Below are 15,869 nucleotides of genomic sequence, written 5' to 3' on the forward strand. Positions count from 1 at the left end.
TTAATACATGAACATACTAAATTAAGTCTTCATTTCAAATCAAATATATGTAGGCCTACAAGCAAATGTTTTTATTTGAAAAAATGGAGTTAGGTCGATTAGCTATTTTGATAGCTTCATTCATACTATTTTTACATTCACGCATTCGCTTTACTTATAACATTATTATTTCGTTTAATTGATTACAAAACACTCTCAGTGACTGTCGTGAATTTGCTTATTTGATATATCGACAGTGATACGCAAATTAAGACCCGCGGGCTATATATGTCTAGTATATATATATATATATATATATATATATATATATATATATATATATATATATATATATATATATATATATATATATATATATATATATATATATATATATATATATATACATATATATTTACATATATATTTACAAGAATCACTCGCATAAGAGTATAGGATTAATAGGTTTAATTTTTAAAATAGACTTAACACATCTTACCTAAAAGAAGTTTTTACTTGTCTTATTTCATGATCACCTTCTGGTTCCACTAACGAGTTGCTTCTCCAGTCTTTATTTTCGTTTCCATGCTCATCTGATCATAGAAAATATAGTCAACAATCAAATCAACAATCAGGCATTCAAAGTTTTTGTATACATAATACAATGCTATCAAATAAGAAATAGTCGCATTAGTGTCTTTAATAACATTGACCTCCCAATTTGTTTTTCTAAAGCATTTTTACATAGATTCGTTTGCTATAGCTGCGAAGCCGTGTTGACAAACATTTTAATAGTTCCGTTCATGTGTCGCGAACACCTTACATGCGCAGTGTAAATACATTGTGATTGGACAGGCAAATGAGGCTCTATATGGGTGATATTAAATATAAATAAATAAATTAAACTAATTGAAAAGCTTATATATATATATATATATATATATATATATTAGAAAAGTATGTGTGTCCCAAGGCCTTTTTGAGTGACCTCCACTGTCTCGTTCTGAGGCCGTAACCAGGAGCTGTCTTCTATGTCAGCTAAGACAAGTTGGCGCGTAAGCGGAGGAAATGCTCCCGTCGCCTCAAAGTGGCACCTCCGTGGAAACGTCCGCCCGGGGAAGCGGAAAGGCTAAGTACAAAAGCAAACAAGGCTCCAAATGGGCTACTACGGATACCCCCGTGGGCTCGACCGCCGGCCTCGCATGTGAGGAGGAACTCATGTCGTTGGCTTAAGAGACCGTGTCCCATGACCAGACGCGCGTGAATAAATGATCACCTTGTCCCATTGGGGGACTGGAGACAGAGGGGTCGATGAAGAGCCAACTGCTCATCTTGGCCACGGGATAAAATCCTTTTCCGGGTCACATGGTTCATTAAAGGGATGCGGTCATCTCGAACCACACGTGAACATCGCAACGGTCTTTTAAGCGTTTTATTTCGCTTTTTTAGAATACTAAAGTAATGTTTTTAAGTCTCTTAAAAACAATGCGCAATTTTACTTAGTTACAAAGTGCATGTTTATCATATAATGTAGATATTTTGAATCACCTGATGTTTCGTACTAAAGTTATAATGAATATATTAATTGCAATAATAAATGTCTGAACGTAACCATTTGAAAAGTTACACTGCAAAGACTTTCTTCCTAGCCAATAATAGGCCAATAGTTTTATGCTAAAGATGTAGAACGACAAGACGTGAGCTGTGGTTTGTCTATACTGTTGGGGGACCTAAGAATCTTTCTATTCTAACCGCAATGTACAATTACACTTATAACTAAAAAAAACAAAAGAAACTCTTTGGATTGGTAATATTTACCCGATCATTCATTTTCGTTACTACAGTAATATTTCCAAATGAGTTCAGGCAAATATCATTTCTGATCAAATTATTAAATCGAGCGAGGCTCGGTCATCTGGTACTATATATATATATATCCAGTGCCACTTTTCGCCAGCTGCTAGTGTCGATTTTGAAGAGCTTCCTGTCGTGTTTGCATACAACCGTATACCGTAAAAGTGGGCGACAAGCGGCTCTCCTGCCTTTTATTAGATCGCCATACAGAATGTCTTGTGAAAGTTGACCCACTGGCATTCAATATATATATATATTATATATATATATATATATATATATATATATATATATATATATATATATATATATATATATATATATATATATATATATATGGCATGGCATTATGTATCTATATTATAAAGTAGAATGTGAGGGGTATGTATGTATGTATGTTACTTATAGGCATCAAAACCGCTTGACCAATCTTGATAAAACTAGGCAGGAATGTTCCTTGGGTACCAACTTAGACCTTAGTGAATGTATTGTAGCCCTAAAACAAATGTAAGACCCTCAAAAAAAATAAAGTTGTCCGACTCTATTACAGCTATAGTATTTTATGGATCTAGGCCATGTCTACAATGTTGACATGAGAAAAGATAGAAAGGATTTAGACCTAGATCTAATTTTAAGAAATACACTTTGCGCAGATAGTTTTTTACTTTGACACATGAAAAGACAAAAGAAGATCCATTGATTTCATTATATAATTAAATTAACCTACAATTTTGTGTTTCAAAAGCATTTTTTACATAAATTAGTTCCTGATATCTGTGACTACAGATTTCCTGACGAACATTCTTTCATTAGACAATACCGTAATGAATCGCGTACTAAAAATTAATTCGTTTAATTGTTTACTTAATAATCCCATCCCTAGATCTAAAACTCTAATTCAACTCTAAGATGATAAAACTTCTCTTCGCACAGATAGTTTTATACTTAAACACATAAATATATTAATTAAAGTCCATTCATTTCATATTTTGATCAAATAAACATTCAAATTTGGTTTTCTAAAGCTACATTCATCTACGGAAGCTGCGAAGCCGAGTTAAAGGCCTAGATCTATATTCATTCATGAATCGCGTACTAAAAATTATTTCGTTTTATTGTTACTTTATAATCCCATCCCTAGATCTAAAACTCTAATTCAACACTAAGATGATAAAACTTCTCTTCGCACAGATAGTCTTATACTTTAACACATAAACATATTAATTAAAGTCCATTCATTTCATATTTTGATCAAATAAACATTCAAATTTGGTTTTCTAAAGCTACATTCGTTTACGAAAGCTGCGAAGCCGAGTTGAGATAGGCCTAGATCTATATTTATTCATGAATCGCGTACTAAAAATTATTTCGTTTAATTGTTCACTTTATAATCCCATTTATTTAACAAAGCTATCGCTCTTTTCGTTTTTAATAGATAAGAATGTATCGACTTCGGGTAAACCATTTTCGCAAAACTAATTTTATTTTTGTAGCGAAAGAGAAATAACGTGAAAGGATCATTAGCTACGTTTAACATACATCTAAATCCAATCCCCTAGATTATTCAAAAGCAAATGTTTTAATTAAAAAAAAAAATGGATTTAAGCCTATTAGCTATTTTTACATTGACACATTTGCTTTACTTATTACATTATATTTCGTTTAATTGTTTACAAAACACTCTCAGTGACTATATCGAAAGTAATGCGCAAATAAAGACCCGCGGGTCGCGGGTAACATATGTCTAGTATATATATATATAATTCTCTTCTTCGCTCAAAAGTTTGGACGTGAAAAAGAAGTAAAGGAAAGATCACTCTTTTTATTTCTGTGGATAGAGTTATCCCACGAACTTTACGAGCGAAGTCATACAGTGTATCATGAAAATTTTATTTCCTACATAGATCACGCTCAATATGATCCAATCTATCTACGAGAATTGTTTAACTAAAGTAATTCTTCATTAGTTTGAGGCTCGAGAAGTTTCTTTCACCAGATTACACAATTATGGCTAATGCATAATGCCGTTTTTATTTATCGCCCGTAGGATTGGCGTTTTCCATATTAAATGACACCCCAAAATGACAATTTTTGTCTATAAATTTCATGAGATTTGTATCAGTTTTCACAAGATTTTCAATAATTTCCGGATATTTCCATGACTTTTAGTATATTTTGCAATTTCAGGAGATTTCCAGGAGCTCCTGGAAAATCAGGCGGCCTCGAGAAATCTGTTATAAGTTATAAAATGGTTTCATTTAATAATTTACACTTATAATTAGCGCGGGTCCTATGAAAGTGTGGTCGGATAGGTTGTTGTGACCTATGGCCGGCCCTGCAAAATAGCGGCGTATGCTACGCCGCCGGTCGACTAGTATATATATATATATTGTAGTAACTCCAGTGGCGGACCGAGAGGGTTAATGTGTGTGCGGCCTACTGATACACACGACTTCTCGGCGTTCCAGTACCACCTCATCGTGGTCGCCGGGTGAACACTCCTGCTCTTAAAGGAGTGGCCAAGGGTACTGGTTGCTTGCCGCTGATGAATGAGCAGCCGGCTGTGTAAAAGGAACTCAATTGGTTATGTCCAGCCCCCCCCCCCCCCCCCTGTGGGGCCCCGGGGCAACGGTGAGTAAGAGACCTAACGGGATCTCCGAAAAGCGGATAGCGCTGGACACCAACTCGAGGGTTGGCCGGGTTCTCCTGGGACTCGGCTGATTCGCGGGTCTCCCATTGGGCAAAGACTGGACTGACTGGTGCGGCCTTCGCGGGTTGCGTCGGGCGGACCGGTCGGCGTCCACGAGCTAGGCTCTAACTAGCCCGTCCCCTGTGAGGTAGTAGAGGAACGCGCTTCCCAATAAGCAGTTTCGATACTGGGGATATCGAACAATCCTTACACAACCACTCCTCCTGTAAGCGAGCTCTTGCCATACGGAGGTGGTGACCAGTGGTGCGGACTTCCCGCACCCTAAGATCCCGGACCCTCTTGCAGACTACTTTCTAATCGGCAATAACTAAGGCCGCCAACGGTCTTCGACTTCTATGCAAACATGAATAATACACATCAAACCAGAAAACCCGGGTACGAGCAGACCCAAACAGGCTCCGTCGCGCGGGTAGCGGGCGGCAGGCCCGACAACGAAAAATCCTCTACTACTCGCCCCGTGGTTCCGATCCGGCAGAACCTGTCGAACCACGAAAAATCAGCCCTTCCCAGGACAAAGCCCTCTTCCCAGGCTACACTGCATTCGTTCTTCCCTCGGAAGAACGGTAGCCAAGGTGTGACTAGCCAACAACACCAACCTGGTGATCATGTCCCGCACCAGGCCCAATCAACCATTACCATCAAAAAGGCCCAACCAAATACGACCAACGAAGCGAGGACCATCGGTTCTCCAAATGACCAACCATTACAACGGTTTGTCGCTACCAGTCCAAGACCCTTAGGGAGCGACAGACTTCAGCTCAATATCTGTGGTCTAATACCTAAGATATTAGAGCTCACAAAACTCCTCCATGAGAGGGCAATAGACATCGCGCTATTGCAGGAGACTCTTGTAGGCAAGAAACGAAGTAGCCACATTAGTGGCTATACGGCTTATAAATGTAAATGCGATGAGTGCCGTGGAGTTATCACATATGTAAGAAACGGCATGACAGTTTCTCAAAATCCTGGCCCTCAAAGTGAGCGAACCGACGCCATCTCGCTTGATATATTCAAAGCTGGTAGAAAACTTACGGTCATTAACTGTTATAATCCGCCAAAACACGAACTTGCCATTAACCTCGGCAATAAGAATATTCTCACTAAAACTCTATTAGCTGGGGACCTAAATGCCAAGTCTCCTGCATGGGGCTATGACGCAACCGACACCTCGGGCCAAAAAGTCCAAGAAATTCTCAACAATACGAACCTATTCTGCATGCAGAATAAACACAGTCCGCCAACCCTCCTACACACTGGCAACGGGTTTCTCTCGAGACCCTACTTAACTCTGATCTCCGCCGATCTAGAGGGGAAAACCACAATGAAAGTGCTTGAGGACGTTGGAAGTGATCATAGACCCATAGAAATCACTATTGCCCTCTCAGAGGCCAGGGGTGTAGCCACAAAACGGCCCAAGAAAATGGAGCTACACTAAGGCTGACTAGCCAGCATATGGGGCGGCTGTCGACTCCGCCCTGTAGAGTATCGCGATGGAGGAAGGGACAGTCGACACAAAATACGGCGAAATCACTGCAGCGATTTTGGGTGCGGCTAGGAAGTATATCCCGCGGACCTATCCCGGCATACGGCATAGACCCGCCTGGTCCCGTGAAGTAGATCGAATAGTCAGGGCCAGGAAACGGGCGAGGCGCAGAGCACAAAAAAGTTGACTCCTGAATGCCGCAGGGAGTTCAACGCATTATGCCGGAAGGCCAGCGAGGTGGCCCAACGTGTACGGGCGGACCACTGGAGGGATGCCTGTGCCGGGCTGGATCTTCGGGATACTTCCAAAGCCTGGCGTCTTCTTTGTAATCTTGAGGCCAAAGATTCGGCGCGTACAGCCACCCCATTATTGTCACGCAGTGGGGATCGAGTGGCAAAAGATAAAAAAATGGCCGACTTGCTTAACAAATATTTCGCTTCGATAAGCAAGTCCGAAAAGAAGTCAGCCACGTCTATAGCCCTCAACAAGGAGCGTAAGAGACTCGAGAGGGAGTCGGATGGGTCGGAAGACCTGGACACGAGCAATGCGCCCTTCTACCGTGCTGAGCTGGACAGAGCGATAGCTAAGTGCAAAAACAGAAAGGCTCCGGGGCCAGACAAGGTTACTCCTGAGATGGTAAAACACCTCGGAGGTATTGCGAAAGACAAGCTCCTTGAGTTTGCGAATCGGACCTGGGTAGAGTCCAGAGTACCCAGGGCCTGGCGCTGTGCTACCATTGTTCCAATACTAAAAAAGGGCAAAGACGCGACTAACGTGGAGTCCTACTGATCCATATCCCTGACCTCCACTATCGGCAAGATAGTAGAACGGATGGTCAGCGAGCGACTCGTGTGGAGCTTTGATAGTGCGGTATCCTAGCGCCAGAGCAGGCTGGCTTTAGGGCAGGCTTGAGCCCGATCGACCAGGTCACGGTATTCATGCAGGAGGTGGCCGATGGGTTCCAGAGGTCCGAGAGCACATATGCAGTTTTTATTGACCTAATACAGGCTTATGACCGGGTGTAAAAGCAAGGCCTCTATCTTAAGCTTAGAGCCATGGGCGTAAGCGGGCGGACCTACAACTGGATAAAACAGTTCCTAACGGAGAGGAAAACACGAACACAGTTCCAGTACTCTCTAAGTGGGGAAAACACCCCAATAAGAGGGTTACCCCAGGGATCCGCCCTCTCATGTATCCTTTTCACGGCCTATCTTAATGATTTGCCCAGCTCACTCCGGTGTCGCAAACTGCTATATGCTGATGACATTGTCCTCTGGTCAACCGAGAAGAAAGCTGACCAACTTCAGGCAGCATTACAAGCCGACCTCCAAACCATCTCCTCGTATTGTTCAAAATGGCAGATTCAGATAAACGTTGCCAAAACGACCTGGAGCCTGTTCAGCCTGGGAATCGACATTCTTGGGGCCCCATTCAAGCTCCAACTCGGTGGGCTGCGACTCCAACGTGAAAACACGCCAAAATATCTAGGAGTCACCCTAGATAGGAAGTTCTCAATGCACTTGCACATCCAAGATGTTGAACGAAAGGCCTCGGAGAAGTTAGGGTTACTCAGAAAGCTAGCCAGTACCAAGTGGGGCGCCCGAGCTGACACGCTCCGCACACTGTACACAGGGGCTGTCAGATCCCAAATCGAGTACAGCCTGCCCGTGCAGGTGAACGCAAGCAAGACAGCTCTCGAATCACTCGACCGTGTACAGGCCCAGGCTCTCCGATTCATTTGCGGTACCTATAGAACGAGCCCAACTTCCGCTGCAGAAATTATGTCCAACGTGGCTCCTCTCAGCTTGAGGAGAGAGCGCGCCGTGCTAACAGCCCTGGAACGCTACAAAAGGGGCGAACCAGGGCTCCCGACCCATACACTAGTCAGTCATTGGAGAGAAAAACACAGGATAAAACGGACATCATTTATGCACTGCGCTAAAAATTTGAGTGCACAAGCTGGCCTCTCCACTGACCGGGTCCCAATTAGACGGATAAGCACGTGCCCGCCCTGGAGGAGACAGCCCATCCCTCCCATAAATTTCACTATACACGGGTTGGAGGGGGCCACAAAAAGACACACACACCCGGACTTACTAAGGAAGATGGCATTGGACACACTAAAGACCTACCCGGCCGATGCCATTTACTGTTACACTGTCGGGTCGGTCATGAAGGACCCCCTAAGAGCTGGGTATGGGGCCTATATCTGTTACCCAGACCACGAACCACACAAGCTGTCAGGCACATGCGGCCTCGACTCATGTAGCTTTGATGCAGAATTAACGGCGATAACCAATACCCTCAATCACGTGCTCCAAAAACTGCGCGAAAAGATAACCGTTGCGACTACCCTTGTAATGGTTACCGATTCCCAGTCCTGCCTCCAAGCCATGGCTGGCTTAGGGGGAAAGTCCAAATTGGTGGAAGAGGCATTAGGCGCCGCAAATAACATCCGCCTACTTATTGGAGCTGTCATCGTTATGCAGTGGGTGCCCTCGCACTGCGGCGTGAGGGGCAATGCCGTGGCTGATGCTCTAGGACGAGAAGGAGCGCTGGCCCTGCCCGCTTTCGAGTCACCAAGTACGTTCCAACAGGCTACGACAGCAATACGAGCGTGGGTACATGAAAAATGGTTGAAATCCTGGGATGACTCCAACACTGCCAGGGGAGTCTGGCAGCACATGCGCCGCCCAAATCGAGAGGACCCGTGGTGGAGGCTAAAAAGGTCGGAACAAACAACAATAGCGCAGTGGTGTACGGGACACTGCCCCATAGGTGCGTACTTCGCCCGGTTCCGGACAAATTTTGATGCCCGTTGCCGGCACTGTGGGGAATCAGAAGAGACGGTGGCGCACGTCTTGCAAGAGTGTCCGCAGCTCCGCGAGCTGCGGGAAGACGTATCTAGTGGTTCACTATGTTTGTATGGAAGCTACGAGGCACTACGCCAAACAGCAGAGTTCCTTACCAGGGCACTACGGGATACCTAGGTCTCCCTGCCTTGTCACCAATTGGAGTTCATCTCAGATACACACGACTTAGGCCAATCACACAGGTCAACGGGTCAACGGCTGTTGAACAAGGAACATTACTGATAGTACACGCAAATATGACCAGTATTATGGTCATGTGACTGAAAGCCTTCACGGTTGAGAGACAGAGTGTAAGAAAGGACAGTCACATTGTTTATTGAAGCTTTTGTTGTCAAGTTCTTGTGTTAGATGTGCTGTGTTGTGTAAAGCAGTGTTTCTATTTTGGTTGACAGTGAAAATCCCAACAATATATATATATATATATATATATATAGTGCTTTTTTTTGTAACGAGATAGGTGCCGGTACTCTGTGATTGCCTAACTTTTAGATACTAATAAATTAATAATAAACGTTAAAAGTATTAATTTTTTCACCACATTGAAAAAGGTGCCGGTACGCCGTACCGGTGCATGCCCTCACAAAAAAGCACTGTAAATATATATATATAATTGATAGATGTTTATTGTTTCCCGAAACACTTTTTCATCCTTTAAAATCCCTTTTTTTTTAAACATTTCATAGGCCCATCGTTTGTAGCCTTCTTGTTTGCCTACATTATAACCCCACACACCCACACACACTAGTTTTATACGAATAGCTCTACCCTCAACAACACTTTCTTTGGCCTTTGTATCTTCAAATGGAACGACTGTTACGGTAATAGTAATTAATTCTAGTATGATCAAGAATATTTTGACACACAGATGTTTTCCTACAGACGTTCCATGTTCTTTGTGTAAAGCATTTGTAAATCTACCAGATCCAAGAATAATCTCTCACATTCAAACTGACCATACTTTGGTTCTGTGATTCGTATTCCTAGAATCTAGATCAGATCTAGAGTTCGACATTAGGCTATAGTTTTAGTGACTGATGCTATGTCTTATCGACCTAGACTCGATGTTTAATATGCATTTTATAGGAAAAACAATTGAAAAATGTATTTGAATCTATTTGTTTTTACTAGTTATTGGAGTTTATTTCGTCTTAAAAAAATGGAAAAGCAAATGGAAACTTAAAATGGCGTTATTAAAAATGTATCAAATTAAACATTAAAAATTAGATCGATAGAAAGTAAAAAAAAATATCGATTAGGAAAATATGTCCCTGGTTTAAGTTATACTAATATGAAATAATCACTTCCAGCCTAAATTCTAACCTTTAGAACTATAAGATTTATTTGTTGGCTTGTGCGCTGGATCCATGCCCTCAGTTTGAAATATTGACCTTTTTATGACCCGTATTTCCGAATGACTTAAACTTTCACTACTTTCTGACTTTCTCTTTGAGCTGATCTTTACTTGATGGGTTGAGATGAAACGACTTCTTTGAAGTCGAGTTTGAACAAGTTCTTGTTCATCTTCAGCACTTTGATGTAGAGATGGCTGCGGAGCTATGCTAAGAAGGAAAGAGAAAGAAAGCCGTTACATTTCATTATAACATACACACGGACTGAAAAGTTTGTTAGGGAGATCATTTAAATGAGGTTGTTCCATCAAAATAAACATGGCAGTTTGCAAAGATCATTATTCCACAAAGACTTTACCCTAAGCCAATACCCTATATATAAATGTAGTGTGTCTACTATGCAGACTTAAAACATTTTATTGACGTGACTATTTACAATTATGCTTTAAATTTAATGAGCATCCTCGACTTTGAATTTACAAGAAAAACATACAAGATATATGCATATAAAAACATAGCTTATATTAAGTTTAATTTTCTCAATATGATCAGTTCATCAACAATGTCACAAATAGATTTCTACTAACAATGGAGGCGTGCTGGCTGAGCGGTAAAGCGCTTGGCTTCAGAACCGGGGCAACCAGGTTCGAAACCCGGTGAAGACTGTGATTTTTAATTTTGAGATCTCTGGGCGCCTCTGAAACCACCAGTTCTAATGTGTACCTACTTTAGTTGAGGAAAAGTAAAGTGCTGGCCACATGACACCCTCGTTAACCGTAGGTGTGCAAGGGGAACTTACATTTTTCTTTTTAGACTACCAATCCAAAATCTGTGCGATTAGAAGTATTGTTACCAATTGTTTTTGTTAGGCGCAATTTCAGGCTTTTAGCTTTCACACTACGCTTGTCTGGACCAGATGAGAAAAGGGAGAAGGGGGTATCTCGTCAGGTAACGGGATTGCTTTTGAAATGACCTATACAAACAGATGTACGACTTGACTTGGAGCTGTAGCCTCTTTCCAAGGACTAATTCAACTTATACCACCAAATCTATCAAGTACAATTCCTTACACGTGTTCGATACCAAACAAAATAATTAATTATTAATAGTTAAATAACTAATTGGTAATTGTTTTGCATTATTCTGTTTTCTGTCTGGTAAAAGAAATATTTTGTGCAAAATTTCAACTTGATACGAGATTGGTTGTGATAGAAATCATGTGTACAATGCTTTCGTCAGACAGAGTTGATATAAGATTTGTAAAAAAGTATTCATAATAATGTTTTATTGCTATTGAATGTCATGTAACGTGAAATGCTTACCTATTAAACATTATTGCCACACAAAAGGCAACGATGCAACCAAATAATGACGACTGAAAACCAATCTTGATGCTTGTCACGTGGATATTATATCCCAACACTTTCAGAACTTGTTGAGAATCATCAAAATGTTCAATACCAAAATATATCAGGTTGATTAACATGAGTGTTTGAAGCACTGTCAGGCCTGTCACAATTCGTCTTACCTGGAACCAGCATAAGTCGATGTAACAAAGAAATAGATTTGACTATATTTAGAGTAAAGATCATATTTAAAATAACAACATCATACACGTTGTTTAAATATATGTTTGTTGATCCAAGGCTAATGAGATAGTTTGTCAACTTTCATCTAATACTAGCAGTACACATCGGCTAAACCCGTTGATTGGTTGTTATTGTTTACTTTGCTGGAACATCCCCTACTGTTCATTGTTTTAAATGAAAGTTCACCCCCAACATACATTTTAGCCCGTGAATTAGGGTATCTGTTACAATGAAATAGAACGGGAAAAAATGCCTTGAATAAATGCTCCATTCCTTTTTCCCACACTACACTTATACACTTATATACAATATAATATATATATATTATAAATAATATATATAATATTTTTTTTTCGAGGGGAATGTCTGGTCCAAGTACAAGTCTTTCAAGTCATTTCTAGTTAGCTCACTACCTAACTAAAAATGGTCAAGAATTATTTTTTTTTCGTGTTGTCAATTTATCGAATTTTCTAAGAAAAAGGAATCTTTTTTTTTGTTTCTCTATATTACATGCAACGTGCTATTGATTTTAAATGTATGGATAAGGTTAATAATTATTATTAATAAAAAGTGTACGCTAAATGAATATATGGAGATGCTGTGGCTGAGGGGTAAAGCACTTGGAATCGGAAGTCTCGTGTTCGAATCCTCGTGAAGACTCTAGGTGGACAACATCGGGGGCCTATTTTGATTTTGTGTTTCCACACAAACTGTCTTTGTAACCTTGTTTCTGGTACACTAGCTACTAAAATTAAAAAGCACTTTGTATGTATATGTCACGCACATTTTTTTAAAATGGACTTTTTATGCAGAGACGTTCGTGCAGTAGCGTGACAGCCGCGGCAAAACAGATTACTAAACTAGTTCCATAAAAAAATTGAATAAACAGATTTTATTTATTTTTTGTTTAGTGCCCCCATCAGGATAAACGCCTCTTACTTTTGTGCCTTTTGTCCGTCGGTCTGTCTGTCCGTCAAGTTAGATAAAAAAAACAACAACACTAAAAGCTACTGAAAATCTGATTTAACCTTTAATTTTCCTTACAAAAAATTGCAATAGTTTTAAGTATCTATAATATATTGTTTCGGATGTTTATGTGAAAAACAAATCAATGCCAACGAATGTTTGGTATTGCTCTTCCAACTCATATTACATTTAATTTCTTGCTTAAACGTTGCAGAAACTCATGATCAATAATAAGTTGTTCCGAATTTAAAAATAAATATCATATAAAAGCTAAATAAAAATCCGTATACTGACTTATATTTCATTATCTATAAAGTTGTTACGCATATCTATACTATAAGGTAGAATGTAAGGCGTATGTATGTATATGCCAGATAAAAATCAAAACCGTTTGACCAATCTTGATAAAACTTGGCATAAATGTTCCTTGGGTACTAACTTAGACCGTAGTGTATGTACTGTAGTCCTAAAAGAAACTTAAGATCCTCAAAAAAAAAAGTTGAACAACTCTATGAAATCATTATAACATCATCGATCTAGGCCATGTTTACATGAGAAAAGATCGAAAAGATCTAGATCTAATTTTAAGAACTACACTTTGCGCATATAGTTTTTTACTTTGACATATGAAAATACAAAATATAGTCTATTGAGTTCATTGTTTAATAAAATTAACCTTCAAATTTGTGTTTCGAAAGCATTTTTACATAAAATCGTTTTGCTACAGGAGAAATGGTATTAGTGTTGAAACTAAAAAAGGGAGATAAGCTCAAATTATATTGGCAAGGCCCGTACAAGATAGAAAAGAGGTTATCAGACTTAAATTACATAGTAAAGAAAGGAAACAAATCAAAGATATTTCATGTAAACAGATTAATCAAATATTACACCCCAGTTGAAGCATCAAGTAACAATGTTGCCAACACTAGCTGTAAGAGTAACATTTTGTCTGCTGCATTTATTGGAGTTGTGGATGAATATGACCATGATGAAACAGGGCAAATCATTGATAATGAAATAGAAGAATTAAAACTACCGGAAATGATCCATGGAAATGGAGCAATAAACCAAAGGGCAATAACCATTAATAAAGACTTAAACCAAACTCAGAAAAATGAAGTTGAAAAACTCCTTGAAGACTTTGCACACGTAATATCAGATGTACCAGGAAAAGCGAAAGTGGAGCCCTTTAAAAAAATTCCAACATCGGATAAGCCTGTCAATTTAAAACCTTATAATGTACCAATGGCGATGAGACAAAGGCTACAAGAAGAAATTGAGTCGATGATTAACACAGATATTATTAAAAGAGTGAATCGCCTTATGCATCTCCTATGATCTTAATCAAAAGGAAAGATGGAACTTTGAGACCAGTTGTTGATTATAGGCAATTAAATTCCATAACAAAATTTGATGCAGAAGTCATACCAGATCAAGAGGAACTATTTATCACACTAAGGAAAGCCAAATATTTTAGTAAATTAGACCTAACGAAAGGTTACTGGCAGGTGCCATTAGAAGAGAGTAGTAAGCAGTACACAGCGTTCAAAGTACCTAATGCACACTATCAATTCAAATATATCCCCTTTGGTTTAAAAAACAGTCCTAGTTTCTTTAACAGAACATTGCGTAGAGTGCTAAAAGGTTTAGAACAAGTAGTTTTTTATTTTGATGGTCATTGTGTGTACAACACTGATTGGCAGAGTCATATGTTCTCGCTGAGACAGCTGCTTGAGAGGTTAGGAGAATTCAATATTACTGTTAAGCCTAACAAGTTACTAATTGGGTTCCAAACTATTACATTCCTATGCCATAGATTGGCCAAGGCTTTCTTCAGCCTGAAAATTCGAATGTCAGTAAGATTCTGCAGCTCCGGTACCCTAAATCAAAGAAGGAAACCCGATCATTATTAGGTCTGCTTAATTATTATCGCTCCTTCATTCCAAACTTTTCAAGCTTGTTGTCTCCCTTTACTGAAATTCTAAAAAAAGGGCACTCTTCTAAAGTTGCTAAGACTGTGGAGGGGGAGGTTGCATTGGAGCGTATACAAAGATACTTGACTTCTCACCCCATTTTAATGTTGCCTGATCCGGATAAATGTTTTTATCTACAGTGTGATGCTTCGGACAAGGCTGTTGCAGTTGCTGCTCTACAGTACGTGGGAAACAAATTGCATCCTGTCCGTTTCCTCAGCAGAAAATTACTCCCACGTGAATGTAAATACAGCATAATGGAGCGGGAGTTGTTAGCATTAACATGGGGAATTAAGAAGATGGAACACTTCTTGTATTCACGTAAGTTCATTGTTTGTACTGATCACCTGAATCTCAAGTATCTCAAGTCTGCAACCACGAATGCTCGTATTGCTAGATGGAAATTATACCTTATGGACTTAGACTGTGAAATTCAGCACATAAAAGGTACAGACAACTTTTGGGCTGACCCATTGTCTAGGCTGACAGTTTGAACTCACATTATTGTATCTGTCAGAAGCATACCTGGTATTGTAACGTTTTCAGACAGTGCACGCCTCAGCAATCCAGTATGTACGTTCAACTTTTTCAACTATGATCGTCTCGTCAGAGAAGTTACTACTATTACTACTACTACTATTATATTTATTATTGCTAAATGACATGGACTGAACTGTTCATCTCTTTGTGTTTTAATTGTACTTTGCACAAGACGCGTCGTCTCATCCAGTATTGAGAAGCATCGGAAGTCAAGTCTTAAACTCTATATTTACAAACAATAAACAGTACATTGTAATCTGACGTCACAAGGGAAGGAACTGAACAAGTGGAACAGATGAAGATTAATTTAGTTATATTTAGTTTAATTATTTCGTATGCATTATTATTGATGAATTTGTTTTGTTTGGTAATGGAAAGATAATTCATGTATTTTATTAATGTTGATGCATAGAAACATAGTATTCATTATTTCATACTTAAACTCATGGGTGTAGTTTGTTGAATTGAAACAAATTACTTATGTAAACATAGTAAGATGTACTGTGTATTTTTAAGTAGTATTTTTTTTTTACCATGTTGTACTTCAACAATC

General features: G+C 39.5%; 1 protein-coding gene across 4 annotated transcripts in view; it reads right to left on the reverse strand.

Moving 5' to 3' along the window:
• Positions 1–15,869, reverse strand: part of LOC106079668 (polycystic kidney disease protein 1-like 1) — a 360,015-nt gene that overhangs the window by 154,909 nt on the left and 189,237 nt on the right. For all 4 annotated transcript variants that reach the window (XM_056017219.1, XM_056017218.1, XM_056017220.1 and 1 more), the window contains exons 38-40: positions 11,571–11,776; positions 10,220–10,458; positions 479–572 (exon numbers count right to left, since the gene is read on the reverse strand). In XM_056017219.1, coding sequence (XP_055873194.1) covers positions 479–572; positions 10,220–10,458; positions 11,571–11,776 — 539 coding nt within the window. The remainder of the gene's footprint in view (positions 1–478; positions 573–10,219; positions 10,459–11,570; positions 11,777–15,869) is intronic.

Source organism: Biomphalaria glabrata, chromosome 18 (assembly GCF_947242115.1).
Source record: "Biomphalaria glabrata chromosome 18, xgBioGlab47.1, whole genome shotgun sequence".
Taxonomy (NCBI): Eukaryota; Metazoa; Mollusca; class Gastropoda; family Planorbidae; genus Biomphalaria; species Biomphalaria glabrata.